General features: G+C 38.6%; 1 protein-coding gene across 4 annotated transcripts in view; it reads left to right on the top strand.

Moving 5' to 3' along the window:
- Positions 1-24,783, top strand: part of WDR70 (WD repeat domain 70) — a 328,762-nt gene that overhangs the window by 62,407 nt on the left and 241,572 nt on the right. For all 4 annotated transcript variants that reach the window (XM_032278922.1, XM_032278923.1, XM_032278926.1 and 1 more), the window contains 2 exons: positions 3,883-4,016; positions 24,462-24,615. In XM_032278922.1, the coding sequence (XP_032134813.1) occupies positions 3,883-4,016; positions 24,462-24,615 (288 nt within the window). The remainder of the gene's footprint in view (positions 1-3,882; positions 4,017-24,461; positions 24,616-24,783) is intronic.

Raw genomic sequence — 24,783 nt, 5'->3', positions numbered from 1 at the left:
TTTTTTTTTTTTTTTTTTTTTGAGACGGAGTTTCGCTCTTGTTACCCAGGCTGGAGTGCAATGGCGCGATCTCGGCTCACCGCAACCTCCGCCTCCTGGGTTCAGGCAATTCTCCTGCCCCAGCCTCCTGAGTCGCTGGGATTACAGGCATGCGCCACCATGCCCAGCTAATTTTTTGTATTTTTGGTAGAGACGGGGTTTCACCATGTTGACCAGGATGGTCTCGATCTCTTGACCTCGTGATCCACCCGCCTCGGCCTCCCAAAGTGCTGGGATTACAGGCTTGAGCCACCGCGCCCGGCCAATAGACAGTTTTTAAAAGGAAGTTTTTCTGTCCTCTAGTCTGGAGAATTTTACAGCTGAGGGATGGGTCATGAGTTTCACAAGTTTGATTTAAATATTCCTTTTTTTTGGCAAATTAAGTTTTATATTGTAGAGAAACATAAAAAACACTCCAATATCTAATTGATTTTACACATTGAAAATCAATTGGAGTATCTAATTTTACTCTTGGATTAACTCATTTTTCTTTCAATCCTGGCTTTGTCCTACATGCAAATATTTTTAAGTAAATGTTGGACTAGAAGATGACTTTTCTATCTGATCTTGTTTTTCTTTTAAACAAGTTATTTAAAATATGTCCATAAGGTAAATCTTATTTGTTTCCTATATACTTTACGTTTTTGTCCCCCGTCCCCACTTTACAGGATTATTTAAAAGCAAACACCTGACTTCATATGATTTCATCTGTAAATTATTTCAGTATGAATCTCTAAGAGATAATATTGGGCTGTCTCTGCCTCCCTCTCTCTCAATATGCACACATACACTCTCTCCTACATAATGCTATCTTTATTATATTTAATTTTTTTCAATAATTATTTAATCTAGTATCCCATTAGTGTTCAAATTTCTCCAGTTGTCCCATACAACTTTTTAGGGTCAATTTGTTCAAATTAGTCTCGTAATGATGTCTGATGTATTCTTCGGAGAGTTATCATTATGCTTATTTTTTAATCTCCTAATTTATAACAGTTTTTCTGCTCTTTCTCCTTGCCATTTAAGAAACATGTATATTCATTTATTGAATATACTTACTATGGCCTAATAGTCAACTGAACCCTTCCCAGTGAATGTGATGATAAAGTCTAAAGCTTCTTGAAAGAAGGAGAGGGTGATATACATTAATTTTCTTAACATAAAGGTTAAAACTGAAAATGTTTGTGCCCATTCCCAAGTTGAAAAAGACACTTTCTTGTTTTTTTTTTTTTCCTTGAGACAAACCTTGTTAGTAGAAGAAATAACATAGAGGCAAATGATTGTGTAGGTGTGGTAGCAGAACCCAGAGCCTTGCTCTTTTGCTCAGGCTGGAGTGCAGTGGCACCATCTTGGCTCACTGCAACCTCCCCTCCCGGGTGCAAGTGATTCTCCTGCCTTAGCCTCCCAAATAGCTGGGATGACAGGTGCCCACCGTGACACCCAGTAGTTTTTGTATTTTTAGTAGAGATGAGATTTTGCCATGTTGGCCAGGCTGGTCTTGAACTCCTGACCTTAGGTTATCCGCCTGCCTCGGCCTCATAAAGTGCTGGTATTACAGGCGTGAGCCAGTATGCCCGGACTCTGAGCTCTGTTTTCTGTCTTTATAATTACCTCCTTCATATCCTTTTGGTGGATGATGAATTATATATAGTCAGCAGCAGAGATCCTAATACTTCAGTGAATGGTAGCATTGAAAGCCTCATTTTGTAACTTTGCTTTATAATTTGCCATCTTTCTTCTTAGCTAGGAGAACAGTCAAGTTTGCAATTTATTCTGTTTTTTCTTGATTAAAAGGAATTTATCTCATAGTTGTTAGACTGCATGTTTGTTCAATTTTTAGTCCTCCTTTCTTTTAGACAAATATTTAGTAGAGTTTGTATTTTGTGCCAGGTCCACTGCTGGGCACAGACAAGGTCTCTGTCCTTGTGGCACTTATACTCTTGAGGGAAGGACAGGTACAGAACAGAGGAACCACAGATGAAGTTGTAATTTCATATTGTGTTGTAGTGAGATGAACACTGGTGTTTCTTGGCACAAGAAATGACTTTGTTTTCACTCGTATGTTTTCCTTAACATCTTTAGAGTGTATGTCTAATTTTAACATAAGTATTAATTATTTATATATGATTCCCTTATTATGAAATCAGGTTTTACAAGTGCTAATTGAAATGAGTATAAGTTATTTTGTCAGTATCTGGCTTATTTAATTATAATTATATTACATTAATTACCTTTCAAATCTATTTATTAGGAGAACTGATCTATAGAAGCCTCCTATATAGAAAACATTGATTCTGGCCAGGTGCAGTGGCTCAAAGCTGTAATTCCACCACTTTGTGAGGCTGAAGCAGGCAGATCATCTGAGGTTCAAGACCAACCTGGTCAACAAGTAAAACTCCATTTCTACTAAAAAGTACAAAAATTCTCTGGGTGTGGTGGCGTGTACCTGTAATCCCAGCTACTAGGGAGGCTGAGGCAGGAAAAGCACTTGATCCCGGGAGGCAGAAGTTGCAGTGAGCCAAGATCGCACCACTGCATTCCAGCCTGGACAACAGAGTGAGACTCCGTCTAAAAAAAAAAAAAAACCCAAAAAACTTTTGTCTCCAACATATGATAATCATGTTAAATATTCCTAATGTAGTTCTTTTCTTCTGAGAAGGTGGTAGATCTAGGAACTTCCTGCTTTAACAGAAAGCTACGTATATCTCAGGAACAATGAGTCACACATTGAATATTGACATGTGAATTGGACCTAGGAAAGTTCACAGGGAAAGCAAAAAAAAAAAAAAAATTTTTTTTTTTTTTTTTTTTTTTTTGATAGGGAGGTTTTCTCATGTTATCCCCGGTGGAGGGCAATGGCGCGATCTCGGCTCACCGCAACCTCCGCCTCTTGGGATTAAGCAATTCTCCTGCCTCAGCCTCCCGAGTAGCTGGGATTACAGGCATGTGCTACCACGTCTGGCTAAATTTGTATTTTTAGTAGAGACATAGTTTCTCCATGTTGGTCAGGCTGGTCTTGAACTCCTGACTTCAAGTAATCTGCCTGCCTTGGCCTTCCAAAGTGCTGGGATTATAGGCGTGAGCCACTGTGCCCGGGCACAAATTTTTTATTATTTTTTTTTGAGACAGGTTCTCTCTGTGTTGCCCAGGCTGGAATGCAGTGGCACGATATCGGCTCACTGCAACCTCCGCCTCCCGAGTTTCAGTGATTTGTGTGTCTCAGGACACAAGATATAAGTACTGTTATAATGTGATTAGTCACTTAAAAATTCAGCTTTAAAAATAATTAAGGTGAATATACCGAGTCATTTGACCATAAGCAACAGATATTTCTGCTTTGTTTTACTTTTTTAAATAGATTTCTTAAAGCTCCCTTGATGTTACTCATTTTGGTGATTTCAGATTCATATGGTCTTCATTCAGTTATGATTGAACCATCTTAAAAGTTTTCCTAAAGACTATATTGAAAATGCTGAATTATTGTAATTATTTGTGATATTTCTATTTATATACTAAAGCAACTTAGTTTGTCATATGGAATTGCAGTGGTAGCTATTTTGAGTACATCGTTGATGAGTTGGGACAATCTTGGAAAATAGATTAAATTTAAAGTATTTTTCTTTATTGCAAAATAATTAATATAGTAACAAAGTCTAATAAATATAGAAGGCACCATCCATTCCCACTTTTCAGAAGTAACAGGAGTTGGTGGTTTGTGCTTCCAAGGCCTATAATATAGGAGGTGGGATTTAAAGACTAGAAATGGAGGTTATAATTGACCATATGTCATTTTGCTGTGTCATTTTGCTCCAGTCATTTTATTTTATTTTTTTTTAAAACCAGGTGTCTGCTTTGGGTCTGGATCCCTCAGGTGCCCGTTTGGTGACAGGAGGATATGACTATGATGTTAAGTTTTGGGATTTTGCTGGAATGGATGCTTCTTTTAAGGCATTTCGATCCCTTCAGCCCTGTGAGTGGTATGTATTCACTTACTTATCTTACATTACTTATTCACTTACAAATATCTTCGTGTTTGACTTAATATCTTCCAATTGGAAGACAGTGCTGTTAGCATGGAAATTCCATGTACAATGATTTATATCAAAATACATTACGTTTATATGGCTGTATACTGCCTTCATTATTTCAGTGAAGTAAAATGAGCCTTACATTTCTTTTGTTTCATAAACCTATGTTTTAGGCTGGGCATGGTGGCTCGTACCTGTAATCCTAGAACTTTTGGAAGCTGAGGTGAGCGGATTTCCTGAGGCCTGGAGTTCGAGACCAGACTGGTCAACATTGTGAAACCCTGTCCCTACTAAAATTACAAAAATTAGCTGGGCTTGGTGGTGCATGCCTGTGATCCCAGCTACTTGGGAGGCTGAGGCAGGAGAATTGCTTGAGCCCAGGAGGTGGAGGTTGCAGTGAGCTGAGATCGTGATGCTGCACTCTAGCCTGGGCAACAGAGCAAGACTATATTTCAAAAAAAAAATTACAGAAGGTCTGGCACAGTGGCTCATGTCTGTAATCCCAGCACTTTGGGAGGTTGAGGCAGATGGGTCACCTGAGGTCTGGAGTTCAAGACCAGCCTGTCCAACATGGTGAAACCCCATCTCTACTAAAAATATAAAAACTAGCCAGGTATGATGGTTTACGTCTATAATCCCAGCTACTTGGAAGGCTGAGACAGGAGAATTACTTGAACCTGGGAGGTGGAGGCTGCAGTGAGCTGAGATTGCACCACTACCCTCCAGCCTGGGTGACAGAGGGAGACTCTATCTAAAAATAATAATAATAATAAAGTATATTATGTAAATATGACAGAATTTAATTTTTTTTCTTTTTTGTCTTTTTTTTAGACAGAATTTAATTTCAAAATATAATTTCAAAGTATATTACAGGCACATGCCTGGCTAATTTTTGTATTTTTAGTAGAGAGGAGGTTTTGCCATGTTGGCTGGGCTGGTCTTGAACTCCTGGCCTCAGGTGCTCCCCCTGCCTCAGCCTCCCAAAGTGCTGGGATTACAGGTGTTAGCCACTGTGCCTGGCCACACATGAACCTATCATTTCTAGTTTGTTTTAAAACATTCCAATTAATCCTGAGAAATGTCTTTGTGTATGACATATATTAAGCCATAATCCAGGTGCTAATCCATTTTGCACTGTTTAGGTATGGTCAGCTAGCATTGTGTTAGAAAGGGCCTTCCATGTTGCTACAATGAGCCAGTCTCTCTCTTATTTATTTATTTATTCAGTTATTTATTTGAGACAGGATCTGTTGCCTAGGCTGTAGTGCAGTGGTGAGATTTTGGCTTACTGCATTCTCTGCCTCCTGGGCTCAAGACATCCTCCCATCTCAGCCCTCCAAATAGCTGGGACTGTGGCTGTACACCACCATGCCTGGCTGATTTTTATATTTCTTTGGCAGAGATGGGGTTTCACCATGTAGTCCAGAGTGGTCTCGAACTCCTGACCTCAAGTAATCTGCCTGACTCCTCTTTCTAGAGTGCTGGGATTACAGGAATGAGCCACCGTGCCCAGCCCATAAGCCACTCTCTTTTCTGTTTTCGACCGTATCTGATCTTTTGGCATATTGCTTTGTTATGATATCATTTAACTTTATGGTCCCCAACCTTTTTTGTACTAGTGACTGGTTTTGTGTAAGACAGTTTTTACATGGACTGAGGATAATGTGGAAGTGAGGGTGGTAGGTGGTTTCCAGATGAAACTGTTCCACTTCAGATCATCAGGCATTAGATTCTAATAAGGATTGTGCAACCTAGAGATCCCTCACATGCACAGTTCACAATAGGGTTCACACTCCTATGAGAATCTAATGCCATTGTTGATCTGACAGGAGCCGGAGCTCAGACGGTAATGCTTGCTCACCTGCCCCCACACCTGCCATGCACCTGGTTCCTAACAGGCCACAGACTAGTACCAGTCCATGGCCCAGGCTTTGGGACTCCTGATTTAACTTGTTTCTTTGTCTCCTCTCCAATATTTCCTATGGAAGATCAAAGACTTTATCATAATTTATATTATATCACTTTAGGTGGCATGTATTGTCTAGTTGTTTCACTGTTAGTGACTAGAAATTAAGATATATCCCTGGATTAAGGTGGTGACATGTGATTTCTTCATTGTAAAGTTAATATTTTGTACTTGAGATTGGCAAGAACTTTGTGGAGAGATAGTTTGGTACCATGTAAAATATCCAGATACTCATCATTTTCACGTAATGAGCTTAGTGTCCATTGACGATTTCTTCCTGAATCAGTTATGTCATTGAGGGTTACAAATTGGTGATTTTCTCACTCTGTTATTTCATCTGCATTTATTTCTTGACATCTTCTTTTTTTTTTTTTTTGAGACGGAGTTTCGCTCTTGTTACCCAGGCTGGAGTGCAATGGCGCGATCTCGGCTCACCGCAACCTCCGCCTCCTGGGTTCAAGCAATTCTCCTGCCTCAGCCTCCCGAGTAGCTGGGACTACAGGCATGCACCACCATGCCCAGCTAATTTTTGTATTTTTGGTAGAGACGGGGTTTCACCATGTTGACCAGGACGGTCTCGATCTCTTGACCTCGTGATCCACCCGCCTCGGCCTCCCAAAGTGCTGGGATTATAGGCGTGAGCCACCGCGCCCGGCCTTGACATCTTCTTAAAGAAAAACTTTTCCTCATTAAATACTGATGTTATTTGGTTACCCTGAAATACAGTTACTACTGAAGAGGCAGGATAAGCGCTTAGTTATCTTTCTTTCATTGCCCATTTTTAGCTTAAGGGCTGGTGGTGATAAATGAGTTGTTTCTGTTACTGGTGATGATTTCTTTTACTTTTTTGAGTATCAGTATTTATGATTTTTAAATTTTTATGTTTCAGTCAATTGCAGTCATTATTCTTTTTGATGTTTAAATTGTCCTAGATTTGTCTAGTAGGAGTCCCTGATTACTGTGTAACTTTGGCATGACCTTACTAGTCTTTAAAACATACTTGTTTTCTGGCACAACATGATATAGGCTTCCTGTTACATTCTTTTCCAAGTCCTGGAATCATTAGTTCCCCAAGGAGTCATCCTTTCTTTTTGTGGGAATGGTATTTAGAGACCAAATCTGGATGCTAGGCATGCTCACTGATATTGAGATATTATTGCTTTTGACCTTTTGATGGAAAGAGGTAGAAATATAGATGCATATGTATGTATGGATCTATGTGTCTATGTTTAAATTACCAGGTCTCATTGATATTTCTGTTTAAATTTCAAAATATTAGTAAACTTTTAAATTTCAGTTTTTAAATGTATGTATAAGCTACAAAGATAGTACAGAGTTCATGCATATACTTCACCCAGTTTCCCTTATGATTAACGTCTTATCTTACCATGGTCCATTTGTCACAGTTAGAAAACCAGCATTAGTCAGTTACTATTAATCTCCAAACTTTATTTGGATTTCACTGTTTTCTTTAATGATTCCTCCAACATACATTACCTTTGGTCCTTAAATTTGTTCAGTCTTCTCTGGTTGCTGGCAGTTTCTCAGTCGTTGATTGTTTTTCATGACCATGAAAGTCTTGAAGGGTACTGGTCAGGTATTTTGTAGAATATCTCTCAGTTTGGTTTTATTTGATGCTTTTCTTATGGTTAGATTGAGATTATGAGTCCTTGGGAAGAATATCACAGAGGTGAAGTGGATTTTTTATCACATTGTATCAGGAATACTTCTATCATGCAATTCTCCTGCCTCAGCCTCTCAAGCAGCTGGGACTACAGGTGCGTGCTACCACACCCAGCTAATTGTATTTTTGGTACAGATGGGGTTTCACCATGTTGGCTGGGCTGGTCTTGAACTCTTGACTTCATGATCCACTCGCGTTGGGCTCCCAAAGTGTTGGGATTACGGGCGTGAGCCACCATGCTCATCCTAAATATCCCCTTCTTTTTTTTTTTTTTTTGAGACAGAGTTTCGCTCTTGTTACCCAGGCTGGAGTGCAATGGCACGATCTCGGCTCACCGCAACCTCCGACTCCCGGGTTCAGGCTATTCTCCTGCCTCAGCCTCCTGAGTCGCTGGAATTACAGGCACGCGCCACCATGCCCAGCTAATTTTTTGTATTTTTAGTAGAGACGGGGGTTTCACCATGTTGACCGGGATGGTCTCGATCTCTTGACCTCGTGATCCACCTGCCTCGGCCTCCCACAGTGCTGGGATTACAGGCTTGAGCCACCGCGCCCGGCCATATCCCCTTCTTAACAAAAACTGTGTTATGGATAGTAACTCATTGCTTTCAATCTGTGTTACAGTTTTTTGTTTATGATCTTTTAATTTTGTTTTTGATGTCCTTCGTTTTCTGAAGTGTAAAATATCTTTTTAAATTAAAAGTAACTCATATTCTTTTGTTATGTCATATAAAAATATGAAGTGAAAGTTCCCCAATACCCCCACATAATATACTTCCATTTCTAGGACATAACCTCTCAAACTTTCCCTAATAATTAAAAAACATAAATACGTAAATTATATGTTACAAAATTGGAATTTTTTTGAAAATTAGTTTTTCTATTTAACAAATATTTATGGAAATCTTTCTGTCTAAGCTACAGACTGGAATATTTGTGACACACACATATTATAAAAAACTTTATTAACCAACCCAAGAAAAGCAACTCAGGTTTTAAAATGGGCAAAAGTTTTGAACAGTTACTTCATTTAAGAAGACATATAAGCTCAATATCACTAATCATCAGGGGAATTCAAATTGAAACCCAAAGATATATCACTATATACCCAGCTAAAATTTAACATATTGCCAATACCAAGCGTAGGTAAGGATATGAAGTAACTACAACTCTCACTTTTGAAAAGTTGGGCAGTTTCTTATAAAGTTAACACGCACATGCCATATGACAAAGCAGTTCATACTTAGGAATTTACCCAGGGAAATAAAAATACCTGTCCACAAAAAATGACCTGTACAGGAGAATTTGTAGAAGCTTTATTTCCAATACCTAAAAACTGGAAACAAGCTAAATATCTATCAACTGGTAAAGAGATCAATAAACTGTATGTAATCTAGTCATACAAAAGAGTACTACCCAGCTATAAAAGGGAACAAAACTATTGATAGAGGCAAAATCAGATCAGTGGTTACCTGGGGGTCAGAAGGAGGGACTGACTGCAAAGGGGTTAAAGGGAACTTTGGAGGACAATCATAGTAGTATGACTATGACTGTATGCATTTTTCAAAATTCATAGAACTATGCAAATAAAAAGAATACATTTTACTAGATTAAATTATACATGAATAAATGTGACTTTTTAAAAGTTCATTAAAAGAGTAAAAAATTAGTAAAGTGTATTGGCTTAAGAGGTTTTCACAAACTGTAGCAAAAAACACACACACAAGAAAGAGAACTGAACCAGAGAGAGAAAAAGGGAAATGGAGAACAGACAACAGAAGGCCAAAACTAAATAACCTATACTCCCAAAAAAGAAATCAGGGCCAGGTGCAGTGGCTTACGCCTGTAATCTCAGCACTTTGGGAGGCCAAGGCAGGTGGATCACTTGAGGTCAGGAGTTCAAGACCACATATTTATGTCTAGAGATACCTTGTTACCTACCATAATAGTTTGTATGTGCTGGATTTGGCCATTTAAAGGCAGGTTCAAGATATGCACTATCCAATGTAGCAGCTACCTAGCCATATGTAGTCATTTACATTTTAATTATTTAAAAATTGATTTTAGGAAAATTCCTTAGAATTAGTAAACATTAGTAAACAAGTATTCAATAACCACATGTGATTAGTGACTACCATATTGGATGATACAAATATATGATATCTCCATCACCACTGAAAGTTATATTGGACAGCACTATTAAATGACTGGAATCATCAAGTGATGACACTTGGACTACTCAATCAAATAGAAATTACAGCTAGAAAAAATTTTATTTTCTTTCTTAACCAAAGATCAGAGGCATCAAATCAGTTTAAAAAAATTTTTTTATTTTATATTGTACTTTGGACTCTGGGGTACATATGCGTATCCTGCATCCTATGGGATTGTTGCATAGGTACATACATGCCATAGTGGTTTGCTGTGTCCATATTCCCCCTCGCCCCCTGTCACCTACATCAGGCATTTCTCCTGGTGTTATACCTCCCCATCCTCCCTGGCCCCTTGCTGTTCCTCCTCTCCCCCACCTAGTCCAGTGAGTGCTGTTCCCTCCCCTGTGCCCAAGTGTTTTCATTGTTCATCACTCGCCTGTGAGTGAAAACATGCGGGATTTGGTTTTCTGTTCTTGGGTCAGTTTGCTGAGAATGATGGTTTCTAGATTCATCCATAAACTCAAGAGCTTCTGCACAGGAAAAGAAACAATCATTAGAGTGAACCAGCAACCAACAGAAAGGGAAAAAATTTTTGCAATCTGCTTATCTGACAAAGGGCTAATATGCAGAATCTACAAAGAACTAAAGCAGATTTACAAGAAAAAAACAAACCCATTCAAAAATGGGAGAAGGATAGGAACAGACACTTTTCAAAAGAAGACATATATGCAGCCAACAAACATATGAAAAAATGCTCATCATCATTGATCATTAGAGAAATGCAAATCAAATCAGATTTTACTCTCTTTTCTTGTAAAAGGTGGGCTGGGCATGGTGGCTCCCACCTGTAATCCCAGCACTTTGGAAGGCCAAGGCGGGCGGATCACCTGAGGTTGAGAGTTGGAGACCAGCCTGACCAACATGGAGAAATGCCGTCTCTACCAAAAATACAAAATTAGCTGGGTGTGGTGACACATGCCTGTAATCCCAGCTACTCAGGAGGCTGACGCAGGAGAATCGCTTGAATCCAGGAGGTAGAGGTTGCAGTGAACCAAGATCATGCCATTGCACTCCAGCTTGGTCAACAAAAGCAAAACTCTGTCTCATTAAAAAAAAAAAAAAAAAAGTATCCATTCACACAAACACACACACAGACACATATGTATACACATGCAGATAAATTTAACAGAGACCATTTGTGACCTGTCAAGCCTAAAATATGATCTGGCCCTTTACAAAAAAAATTTGCCAACGAACTTGACCAATAACTTAAACAATAACTTGTTATTGTTTTGTTATTGTTACTGTTTTCTTAAAAATGAGTTCTGTCTTTTGAGTATCAAAATAAAAGACCTTAAAAAAATTTCTCGAGGGCCGGGCGCGGTGGCTCAAGCCTGTAATCCCAGCACTTTGGGAGGCCGAGGCGGGTGGATCACAAGGTCAAGAGATCGAGACCATCCTGGTCAACATGGTGAAACCCTGTCTCTACTAAAACTATAAAAAATTAGCTGGGCATGGTGGCGCGTGTCTGTAGTCCCAGCTACTCGGGAGGCTGAGGCAGGAGAATTGCCGGAACTCAGGAGGCGGAGGTTGCAGTGAGCCGAGATCGCGCCATTGCACTCCAGCCTGGGTAACAAGAGCGAGACTCCGTCTCAAAAAAAAAAAAAAAAAAAAATTTCTCTAATGTTAAATTTAAATTGGAACACAGGTGCAATTAGCAATTCTGATATTGCTTTACATGTATACTGAGGCCGAATAGGTAAGTAAATGGATAGTGGAAGCTAGGTTTCTCACGATTGGAAAGTGATGTTACAGAAAAGCAGAAGATTAGAATAAATCAACATAGTACTGGATTAGAATTAGAAACATCATTATAAACTTGTGTTTAAGTTAACATAGATGCAGACAGATAACAAAAGCAATTAGAAATATACTATATACAAAAAAAATTGGAATGTAGGACTTGCAAAAAAAAAAAAAAGAAATATACTATATACATAGGTTAGTGTAATATTTATGCATGTATTTCCTAGCTGTGTCAGTTGAGGCAGCCTAAGAGCAATGACATCCCAGGAGCAATGAGCATATTAAGAACCTACATCTTATTTGCTAATATAATTCTCCTGGGGAAAAAAAAAAAACTGATTCTAGAATTAAGGCAAGGAAAATACAAGCGTCTATAGCCTGGAGCTTTTTTTTGAGACGGAATTTCACTCTTGTCACCCAGGCTGGAGTGCAATGGCATGATCTCAGCTCACTGCAACCTCTGCTTTCCGGGTTCAAGCAGTTCTCCTGCCTCAGCCTCCTGAGTAGCTGGGATTACAGGCACCCACCACCACACATGGCTAATTTTTGTATTTTTAACAGAGACAGGGATTTGCAGTATTGGACAGGCTAGTTTCAAACCCCTGACCTCAGTTGGTGCATCTGCCTCGGCCTCCCAAAATGCTGGGATTACAGGCGTGAGTCACCTCGCCCGGCCTGGAGCATCTCATAGTACTAAAAATTAAGGAAGTATTTCCAAAAATAAAAGAAAGGAGGCATGTCAGAGAGACACAAGACCAAACTAAAAGAGCTCCCAATCACAGTTGAAACAAAATGAGCAACAAAATAACACAGTATTGGATTAACCCAAGGTACTGTATAAATAGCCAGGGCCAGGCACAGTGGCTCACACCTGTAATCCCAACACTTTGGGAGGCCAAGGCAGGTGGATCACTTGAGGCCAGGAGTTAGAGAACAGCCCAACAAACAGGGCAAAACCCTGTGTCTACTAAAAATACAAAAAAAATTAGCCAGGCGTGGTGGCACACACATATAATCCCAGCTACTCGGGAGGCTGAGGTACAAGAATCACTTCAACCCCAGAGGAAGAGTGAGCCAAGATGGCATTACTGCATGCTAATCTCAGAAAGAAGGGGATATTTGAATGCTAAAACTAGCCAAAGGAAATGAATTAATAAATAACAGCAGAAGAAATACAAATAGTCAATAAACATAAAAAAAGATAGCTTCATTAATAAAGAAGGAAAAATTAAAATGCCAATGAGGTACTATTTATTACCTATGAGATTGACAAAAGTGAAGAGCACATATACTACCTACTCTGAGAAGGCTAAGGTGGGTAAATGACCAGACTATTTTTTCTGCATAGCAATTTGATAATGCCTTTTTTTTTTTTTTTTTTTTTTTTTTTTTGGGAAGAGTCTCACTCTTTTTCCCAGGCTCGAGTACAGTGGTACTATCTTGGCTCACTGCAACCTCCACTTTCTGGGTTCAAGGGAGTCTCATGTCTCAGCCTCCCAAGTAGCTGGGATTATAGGTGTGCACCACCATGCCTGGCTAATTTTTTGTATTTTTAGTAGAGATGGAGTTTTGCCATGTTGGCCAGGCTGGTCTTGAACCTTGAAGCTTGAGGCCAGGGGCCTCAAGTGATGTGCCTACCTTGGCTTCCCAAAGTGCTGAGATTATAGGTGTGAGCCACTGCACCCAGCTAATATATCTTACTCTGATGTAAACTGTGAACTATGATGGCAAGATTTGGAGAAACAAATAACTATAAGGCATGGTGGGAGTGTAAATTGGCACTATCGTATAGAGGGCAATTTGGCATTCTCTTCCAAATTACAAATGCATATACCCTTTGACTAAGTAATCTACTTTTAGGAATTTCTCTGACAGATATATTCACTTATGTGGACATGACCAGGAACAAGTTTATTTATTACCGCATTGAATATAATGGTGATGTATGTTTTCTTGAATTTTTTTCACTACAAAATAACAGTCTGATATGTTCTTTTTTCTTTAAAGCAGTTCCACAGCTATATTCTTTGTCTTTTATATCTTAGAACAGTACAGTCTGTGGCCAGTGGGCCAACTCTAGTCCATGGCTTGTTTTTGTATGGCAGTTGAACTAAGAATGATTTTTAAAAAATTTGTTTCACAATTTTAAAGGGTTGTAAAACAAACCCCAAAATGATGAAGAAGAATATAAGACAGAGATCATAATATGGCTTGCTAGGCTTAAAATGTTTATCTGGTCCTTCACAGAAAGTTTGTTGACCCTACTGTAAAAGCTCTTCACAACCCCTTATTATTTTACTCTTCTTATTTACTCTCTCTACCTGGTAAGAAACAGACTGAAAAGATTCTTCTTGCATCTCCTTACCTTTTTAAACTCACTGCTTGTGGCCAGCGGAAATATGCCTGTGATCTGAGGAAGCTTGAGGGAGCTGGGATTGAGAGTCCTTGTTATGGGGGTCTCCATATAACGGGCGCTGTGTTTTTAGGAAAGATAATAGGTTTCTGTCTATATATCATTGTTTTATTAACCTCATCTTACCTCTTCCACATCGTTTTTTTGTGCCTCCTGCCTAATTTTTGTGACAACTGTTTCCATAAGGGCATCCTTGCCGCTTTGAGAGTGAACTGCCCCTGGATTTCATGGTTTCTGGGATAGTTTCACACAAGGCTGTTGCACTCTTTCTGAGAGGTGCTTTCCTAATCATTCTGATCTTTTCCTAATAGAAATTTCTGGATAATTTTCATTTTTCAGTAGTCCCTTTCATTTCTCCTAATTTTTATATTTTTCTAGGTTATTTCTTTTAGCATTTGGAGTAGGGAAGGCTGATGAATTCCTCAGCTCTTTTTCCATAGAACTCTTCTATATTTCCTATTTCCAAATTCATTTTTTTAAATTGACAAGTGCATTTTCACCTATTTCCAAATTCTTAAGGATTCTTATTTATTTTATTTTTGCACCCCCTGCAGAATATATTTTTGGGTGACCTTTTACAAGTCCTTAATTTCTAAGTCTTGAGTATTTTGGTTGGCAATAATTAAGACATGTACTAAACATATATTAACTTGTGGTGCATTTGAAATAACATTGCATTTGGCTACTAAGATTTTATACCCCTCAATCTTAGACCTTGGAAATACAGGAGTAATAATAGTAATCACTTGTTTCAGTTACTGTACTAGGTGTCTTTATGTATATTATTTTTAATCCTCACCCCAATTTTATAAGAAGTATTATTTCTTATGTTTTTTTCAGTGGAAGAAACCAGGACTCAGCAAAGTTATATTAACTAGTACATGAGCTCTGTGGTTCAGGAGCATTTGTGTATAGTGCTGCCATCCATTCTCGTCTCCTAATTTTCCATAAAATAAGGAGACTGAGTCTAGTGAAGCCAGTAGACTTGCTCATCATCACACAGCTAGTTAGCAGCAGAATGAGGACTTGGATCCCTGAACTCCTGACTCACATTCCGGTGCACTTTTCACTATAGCAGGAGACCTTGGCTCCTGCACCCCAAGTGACAGCCCCAAACAGCTGTGTTTATCTGCCTTGCATGTCCAAGCTTGTTTTGCTAGCTGAGCAAAAACTACTTAAAAGGATCCTCAATCTTCACCCTCCCACTCCCCTCCACTTACACTCATATACTTCCACTTGCCCCATGAATAACTTCACAGAAACAATTGTGCAATGCCACTAAGCCTTCCTCTGGTGTCAGAGTTACTCCCTGAAAGAACATTCACTTCCTCATGACTCCAGTTTACTGGTCAGATTGGCTTTCCCTCTCTTCTCTTTGATCGGAATCTTAGTTGTTTAGGTAGGAATTTGAGGAGCAGATGTTATGCCCCTTGAACAAGCCCTTTAATTCTCCTTAGTACTGTGTCTAATGACTCTTAATCCTGTCCTTTTAACTCTGTGGCTTGCAGATTTAAGAGTGAAGTGAGATAGGAATGATGCTGAACATTTCATTTTAATGTTGGTAAAGTAGTCTGCTGAGAGTACGTGACAAACAGTGAGACAGAGGGAAAATGTAAAAAGTGTTCCTATATAGCAGAAGAACAATGTGAATATTAGTGTGGGATCACTGAGATTTTGAGTTTCCCTGCCAAATGTAGAGCAGTTTGGTTGAGTAGTTGGCAGAGAAATGGAGCTGTTGACTGTTTCTACTTTCTCTTCTTAAACTTTTCTGTTTTTTAGATTTTCATCCCTTTTAAAATAAAAATAAACCACCAGAAGAAACAAAGTGATCTCTTATTTTTCATGGTTACTTGAGAAAATCACACTCCCCCAAATGACAGTAGCATTAACAAGGATATATCCTGTGAACTGATTCATTTGATTCTTTCTTGAGAAACTTTGGTTTAGCACTCTGAACTTTCTGATTATCAAAGATCTCATATGTTTGCTAATATATAAAATAACAAATTAGACTTAATGCCCTGTAATTTTCTTGGTTTCTGATTAATTGCCTGAAATTTGATATGTCAGTCAGTGTCTGATTAGGATAGAGAAATCATATGCAATTTGAACAAGGAAAGATTAATACGAATAATTGCTAGCTATAACAGGGTTTTAGAGTAATGAGGATTGGCTAGTAAAGAGAACTCTAAGGAATAACAGATAAAAGAAGCATCAACCCCTGGGGTTGAGATACAACATCCAAGGCCTCTGGGATTAAGATCCAGACCCTGTTTGAGGGGGCATGGCTGTGGCTCACTGAATGAAGAGAAGTTGCTGCGGTAGAAATCTGTCTCATCATTCTGCTGTAATACTGCCTTATGGAGGTACTGGTGGAAGATACTGAGTGCTGCTGACTGCTGTGCACTTCAGGAGCCTGACCATGGAGCAGACTGCACAGGTGCTGGATCTGGACACTGAAGAAGCTGTGTTGCAGTACAGGAGTCTGCCAAGAGGAGCACACAAGACTCTTGGAAAGAAGAGGAAAATCTCTTCCTCTTGCAATGTCAGTTTAACATCATGCCAATTAACAAATGTTTAAGGGGTCCAAGTTCATTTCTGCAGAGCAGACAGGAAAGGATACATTTGGAGATGAGAGACAATAAATGAACAACTGGCATATTTGGTCAAACATGTAATTTTATATCTTAGATGGACAAATTTAAACACAAGTCTATAGATGTTTTCCTTACAAGCTTATATTTAAATTAGGGATCCTGATCAGAATTTTGCTAAGGACTTCATTCTTTCCCAGCATTTCAGGAAGGATACCATGGGGCCAGAGCCACCTTTCTTTTTGGGAAGGTCCTGTGCTATGGCCCCTTTTGCTTTTCTGGGGTCCTTTCTCATGGGCATCTGGTTTGGGAACTTCTTATCTTCATCTGCTTCAACAGTTTAATCTTGGGCATTGTAGTGAAATGCTTCACACTGTCACACATTCTAATCTCAGAGACCACTCAAATATTTTTGAATTTTCTTGGCCATTGGAATCAGTATTCTGGAATCAGTACATTAAGAATTTTTTTTTTTAACTCTCAGGTAGAATTTAAACATTTTAGAAGAAATGGTCAGTATAAATTTGGAGAAACAGTTTCTAGCTAGTATCTGTGTAGAAAAGCAGTTTCATTGATAAGTATCTGATTTGGATTTATATTTGTATTTATTTTGGGTTTTCTTTTTTAAGAGAATGGCACCTGTGACAGCATCCTTTTTTTTTTTTTTTTTTTTTTTTTAAATACTTTTAAGTTATGGGGTATATGTGCAGAACATGCGGGTTTGTTACATAGTTATACAGGTGTCATGGTGGTTTGCTTCATCCATCATCCTGTCATCTACACTGGGTATTTCTCTTAATGCTATCCCTCCTGCATACTTTTAACATTACGCCTGTATGGTACTTTAGCATGCCATCTCTGAAGAATGTTACAGGCCGTTTTGGAGTGTGGTGAATAACAAGTTTTTACCTCAGGAGTTCACTTTAATAGGTGTGTTTATATTTGTGACTGCAAGTCACTTTTAGGGACTATACGTTCTTAGTACTGCCAGCATTATTATCCAATGGACTTTTATAGCTTTCATTGGGTTTTCTTTTGTTTTGTTCTTGAAGAACATTTTACTTAACTTAGTATTTCGTTTTTCATCTACATTATGAGGCAGTAAGAGTCTTCTGTTTTTCCAAAGTCGAGATTGCTTTATATTTATTTGATGTTGTCTGCAGCTGCAGTGTTCAATACATTGGCCACTAGCCACATATGGCTATTTAAATAAGATAAAATAAAAATTAAAAATTAAGTTATTTAGTTGCACTAGCCACATTTCAAATACTTGATGGATGCACGTGGCTAGTGGCTACCATAATGGATAGCACAGCTACAAAACATTTCCTTGTCATAGAAAGTTCTGTTGGATAGTGCTGGTCTGTAGTATATAGGATAGTATCTTAGTCTGCTTCAGCTGCTAACACAGAATATCATAAATTGGGTAGCTTAAACAATAGATATTTTGGCCAGGTGTGGTAGCTTATGCCTGTAATCCTAGCACTTTTGGGAGGCCGAGCCAGGTGGATCACTTGAGCTCAGGAGTTTGAGACCAGGCTGGGCAACATGGCAAAACCTTGTCTCTACAAAAAATATAAAAATTAGCTGGGCATGGTGGTGCACACCTGTAATCTCAGCTACTTGGGAGGCTGAGGTGGGAGAATTTCTTGAACCCGGGAGGCAGAGGTTGCAGTGAGCCATAATTGCAACACTGTATTCCAGCCTGGACAACAGAGGGAGACTCTGTCTCAAGAAAACCCTCAAAATCAGTAGATATTTTTCATAGTTTTGGAGACTGGAAGTGCAAGATCAAAGCGTTGACAAATTATGTTTGTTGAAGAGAGCCTGCTTCCTAGATTGGAAATGGCCATTTTCTCGAAGTATCCTCACATGTAGGGAGAGAAGCAGCTCTAGCATCTCTTCTTATGAAGGAACTAATCCCACCATAGGGTCTCTATTCTCATTACCTTGTCTGTACCTAATTCTTTCCTAACAGTCATGCCTCCTAATATCACTTTGGGGGTTAGGGCTTCATCATATGAATTTTGGGGGAAACACATTCATTCAGTCTGTAACAGATGGTAGCAGGTTTATATATTGCATTTGTTGATGTGACAGCTTTCTTCCTTTCCAAGAACAGATTTTTTAATATTTCACAATACCAACAATTTTTCAGGTTCTTTGAGACTCTTATAATTTATAATTTCCAAACTTAAAATAATCTATAGTCTATTTTGTCCTAACAATTACAAATATTTTTTTTATTTCAAATTGCATATATTCCTGCCACATGGAGATAATTGCTGCTTTTCAAAATTTTATTTATTTTTCATTTGATTACACATATTGACATTAAATTTTTATTGACACATAATAATTGTACATATATATATATGGGGTACAATGCGATGTTTCAGTACATGCACTCAATGTGTAATGATCAAATCAGGGTAATTTGCATTATTATTTCTTTGTAGGAAGAACATTCAAAATCTACTCTTCTGGCTATTTTCATGTATACAATACATTATTGTTAATGATACTCATCCTACTATGCAATAGGATACCGGAACTTATTCCTGAGTTCTATATCTGTTTATTAAACTTACTAAGGATTGGAAATATTGGCAAAATATTGTGTCTGTACTAAACTTGTACAGACTTTTTTCTTATTCCCTACGCAATATAGTATAATAACTATTTGTGTAGCATTTACATTTTATTAGGTATTACGAGTAATCTAGAGTTGATTTGAAGTATATGGGAGGATGTACAAAGGTGATTTGCAAATACTATGTCATTGTACATCAGGGACTTGAGTATCCTTTGTTATCCTCAGGAGATCCTGGAACTTTTCCCCCGTGGATACTGAGTGATAGCCCTATACCCATGAATTTTCATTCTAATGAGGAAAGACTGATTATAAACAGAATATATATAATAACAGGTGATGGTAAGTGCTGTGAAGTAACAAACAGGGCGAAGTGAGTTATACAGCTCCATTCTTAGAAACCTTGGAGTACTTTTCTTAGTTTATACTTGTGATGGTTTCCTTTTGTCTCCTTTATTACATGGGACTCTGACATGTGGCCATAGCTAGGGTGGCAGTAGGATCTACCCCAAAAGCATCCTGTTGATAAAGGACCAAAGCATCCTGTTGGTCTTGAGCCTATAAGGAAAGCTGATGGTCTTGCTCCGCTTAACTGTGGCCTCCTACACTGACACTGTTGGATGATTGGTGATGTCTTGGATATTCTGTTTCTTTGGAACTTTGAGTATAGAACACTTTGCTAGGGAATTGGCAATGGAAGCAGAGCAAAAATGTACGAATAGAAAACAGAATGCATAACTCTGATGGAATTGAAGCCATGAGGCAGCAGAAAGCTTAAAAAAGCAGAGTGGGAGGATTAGAGAGAATTTAATTGGGAGTAACAGAAGTAATAGTAACAGAGACAGAATACTTGAGTCATATAATTGCAAAGCAGAGTTGGGAGCAACAGATGCTAAATGGTAGTTTCTGTATTTCCTCCTTGGGTCATAGGAGCAGTTGTCATATTACTGTATAGCTACTGAATGAAGAAGAGTTCTTAGTGAGGCCTGGATGAACAGCTCTTCTTAGTATTCTGTGTGACCCGTTTGACCTTTTAACAAGTAAATAAATAGCCCCTAAGGTAAACTAAGTTTTTCTCTGCTATTTTTTTGCTTACGGGAGCTGTAACTCTAATAGACCTTTATATCTGGACATTTTGGTGCTCGCCAATATTTGGTAATGTTTATATTTCCTGTATTTGTAATGAACATTCTTCCTTTACACTTTTTGTTAAATTATTGTTTGATACATAAAAGTTCACCTTTTATGGTATAAAATTGTCTCAGATAGTTCATACACGTTAGCAATGGGTAAATAGGATTTTTCACATTATTAAAAACTGAAGTATGCCCATGTAAGCAAAAAACAAACAAACAAAAAACCATACAAAAAACCAAAGTCCTCAAACAATTTAAACCACAAAACATTTTACATATACTTCTTAGTTTATTCTGAGAATTTTCTAGCTTTTAAGGATTAAATTATACTGTAAAATATGGTAGTGTCCCCATTTGATGTCCTTACTGGTGAATTAAGGGCCTTAACATAAAACTGTTTCAGATGTCTCTAATTTTTATAATGTTTAAATTAAAATATAATATTTAGAACTACAATACTACTAAGGCTGTAGCTGGAGGACTAATCATAAAATGAATGCATCCTTGTAGTTGCTATCCAGATGGAAGAAGTAGAATGTTTACCAGCGCCAGAAACTTGTTTACCAGATATTATCCACACCCTTCTCATCCTGACTACTTGCACCATAAATTACTTTAGCCTATAATTGAATGTTACTTAAATGGGCAAAATAATAGCATATGTTCTTTTTTTGTCTGGCTTCTTCCAATTGATTATATTTGTAAAATATATCCGAGTTGTCTGTAGCAGAAATTTGTACATTTTAATTGCTGTACAGTTTGCTAGTGTATGAATATATATCTGCTTTGCTATTTTCTGCCTATGGACATTTGACTTACTTCCAGTTTGGGGCTACTATGAATAGTTTTTCTGTGAACATTCTTGTAGATGTCTTTTGTAACATATATTTGTGTTTCTGTTGGGTGTATACTTGGTAGTGGAATTGCTAGGTCATTGTTTATGCATACATTCTGCATTTGCAAGTACTTTTTTTTTTTTTTTCAGAGACCAAGCCTCACTCTGTTGCCCAGGCTGAGTGCAGTGGCATGATCTCAGCGCACTGCAACCTCTACCTCCCAGGTTCAATTCTCCTGCCTCAGCCTCTTGAGGATCTGGGACTACAGGCGTGAGCCACCATGCCTGGCTAATTTTTGTATTTTCAGTAGTGATGGGGGTTTCGCTCTGTTGGCTAGGCTGGTCTCAACCTCCTGAACTCAAGTGATTTGCCCGCCTCGGCGTCCCAAAGTGCTGGGATTATAGTTGTGAGCCACTGTACCTGCCCATTAGCAGGTACTTGTAATAGATTTTGAAAGTGATTGAACCAATCTACCCTCCTACCCACAGTCCACAAAAATTACCCTACATCTTTGCCAACACTTTGTATTGTCAACCTTTTAAATTTTCGTCATTTTAGTGGACATGTAGTAGTATTTCATTGTAGCCTCTCAAAGTGCTGTGATTACCTGTGTGAGTCACTGCTCCTGGCCCTATTTTACCTTTATTTTAAGTGATTCTGTAATTCTGGCTATTCATTTATTTCTTGACCTCCTTATTTAAAATATTTATCCCTGTCCTCTTACCTTCCTTGCTCTATTTCCCCCACATGTGTATTATCATTTTTTCATATGATACATTTTACTTATTTATTAGCTTAGTACTGATTTTGGGAGGGAGGGCTCACCATAGTTGGCAGGTTGGATCTTCAGCAGCAATAAGAGTTAGATCAAGTTAGAGTTGCCATTGGGCTTATCTGTAACTTCTATTCGTGCCACCACAACTATTTCATTTACAAGGCTATTGTGTTAACGGTAGGGCGAATGATGAGAAAAACTGGCTAATGTCACCCAAACTGGCCAAGCCACTGTGCATAGTTATTCATTGCTTCTTTTGAGGTTGATACTTTCTGGGATTAACATGCAACACAAAGAGCTTCATACTTGCCTGTTTTCATATGTCTGTCTACATGCATCTTCCCCTCATCTCCTTGTCTCAATCTCCTGTTCTTTTATAGGGTTTATCTCTCATTTTCTGGAGAGGTTGTATCTTACCAGTGTTTGTGCTATTTCTTGCTCACCTTATTGAGTTAATGTGATATTTAGACCATGGATCAACATGAATTTTTTTGGATTGTCTAGATCCCTTGAGACTATATTAAGACTAAAGACTGGAAAATTAATATACCCCTGATTCAGGCATGCAAATGTATGCTGCTGTTGGTTGGATGTGACTGTCAGCTGCTTTTAGTCCTCCTTCATAGAGGCAGAAAAACATGCTTTATGAGATCAATGACTACATACCATTTATCTGACAGAGACCAATAACCCCATCTTTATATGCTGCCAAAGAGACTCTCTGGCTTTCACACTGTAGTCTTTAATTGGTGATTTATCATACTCAGTCTTTCATTGTTTTTCTCCATTGCATTGACTGCTCCTAGCAACAGCTATCCAATTTCTAGTCCTTTTAATTACTTCTCTGTACTCACAAGTGCCTGAAACATTACACCTGCCATGGCTTCTCTTTCACCAACAAAACTTTCAGCAATTGTGGTTGTCCTGCTGTGGCATATTAGGGACTGTGTGCCACCAGTAATTGATTCGTCATTGCTAGCAAGTTTGTGGTTGATACAGCATCAAATTCTCATTTGGAGTCAAAACTTCCCGGGACCACTTTTGGTACCAACTCTCCCAGGTCAAGTTTCCCAAAACACACTTTGAAATGTCCATATTTGCATGTCAGAAGTTTATATTGGGGCGTGCTTCTGGGGTCAATCCTCATGAGAGAGGATGCAAGGGAAACAACATTGGGAAGATGGGGAAATTGAATTGCCATGTAATTGCTACAGCAGCACCAACTGTTTTACAGGGAGATCCAAAGCTAGTGAGATATTCCAGGAATAGACTATTTTACTGGATATTGACAAGTCATTGAATGTGGGCTATTTTGGGATGGTATGGCAGCATAATTTTGGGTGAGGGAGTTGCAACTCAGGGAAATTCCTGAGGGTTTAGCTATTAGCCATTGGTAAGCAAAATCCTGGAAGCTGGGAGAATGAATTTCACTTCTGAAGGGGGAATTCTGGGTAGCACACCACTGTATTCACTACAGCCACAATGACAAGATCAGTTTTAGTGGAGTGGTGAGTGGTGGAAAGGATACTGTAGTGCTAGAGGATTAAATGAGGAGATGAGGAGGCTTGATTTGCTAGATAACAAAAGGGAGAAAAAAAAAAGAAAAAAAAAGGAGGAGGCTTGAAAACTTGTTCAAACAGCTTAGCTGTGAAGGGGAGGAGAGTGAGAATATTGTCAGTAGAAGGGCCTGAGGAGACTGGGAGAGATGAGATCCAGGATATAAGTATGATTTGCCATGGGCTGGAAGAGGTTCATTTCTATGATTGTAATGAAAGAGGAGGAGGAAGAAAGTTTAGGTACAATTAAGTTTATTAAAGTAATGAGAGGAAGTTGAGGCACTTCTTGTTTCTTCTGAGAAAGGCCCAGAAGATTCAACAGCTGAAAGAGGGAGAGTTGGTTGGATTGAAGATACAAGGTAATTAGAGAGGGTTTTAATAGATTGCAGTGGAGAGTGGGAAGAGAGAGCTACCAGGATAGCCAGTGGGTATTCTTTTTTTTTTAAAACGGAGTTTTGCTCTTTTTGCCCAGGCTGGAATGCAATGGCGCCATCATGGCTCACTGCAACCTCCATCTCCCAGGTTCAAGCAATTCTCCTGCCTCAGCCTCCCAAGTAGCTGGATTTATAGGTGCCCGTCACCACACTTGGTTAATTTTTTGTGTTTTTATTAGAGACAGAGTTTCACAATGTTGACCAGGCTGGTCTTGAACTCCTGACCTCAGGTGATCCATCTACCTCAGCCTCCCAAAGTGCTCGGATTACAGGCATGAGCCACTGCACCTGGCTGCCAGTGGGTATTTAGAACCCATTTGAGGTTGATGTTTCTTATTTTGTGGAATTATCGATTTGTGTAATATTTTTTTCCTGGCATTACTTAAGGTAGTAAAACTATGAACGTTGTGCTCAGTATCTTACTAATGTTTCTTTTCTTTTTGTACAGCCATCAGATCAAGTCATTACAGTATAGTAACACAGGAGACATGATTCTTGTTGTATCTGGAAGTTCTCAGGCCAAGGTGATTGACAGAGATGGTTTTGAAGTAATGGAATGTATAAAGGGAGACCAGTATATTGTGGACATGGCCAACACCAAGGTAAGCATTAAACAGAATATTTTAAGGAATTTAATTAATTCAGTACACATTTATTAGCAACTTATTTTAGTTATCATGTAATAATTCACCCCAAAATTAGTGTCATAAAACAATAGCAATTTACTTGTTCTCACAATTGTTGTATTGACTGAGACGTTCTGCTTCATA

Source organism: Sapajus apella, unplaced genomic scaffold (assembly GCF_009761245.1).
Source record: "Sapajus apella isolate SASKATOON/1434 unplaced genomic scaffold, GSC_monkey_1.0 scaffold11, whole genome shotgun sequence".
Classification (NCBI taxonomy): Eukaryota; Metazoa; Chordata; class Mammalia; order Primates; family Cebidae; genus Sapajus; species Sapajus apella.
The sequence above is the reverse complement of the archived record's forward strand: the minus strand, read 5'-3'. Positions and strand labels throughout refer to the sequence as shown.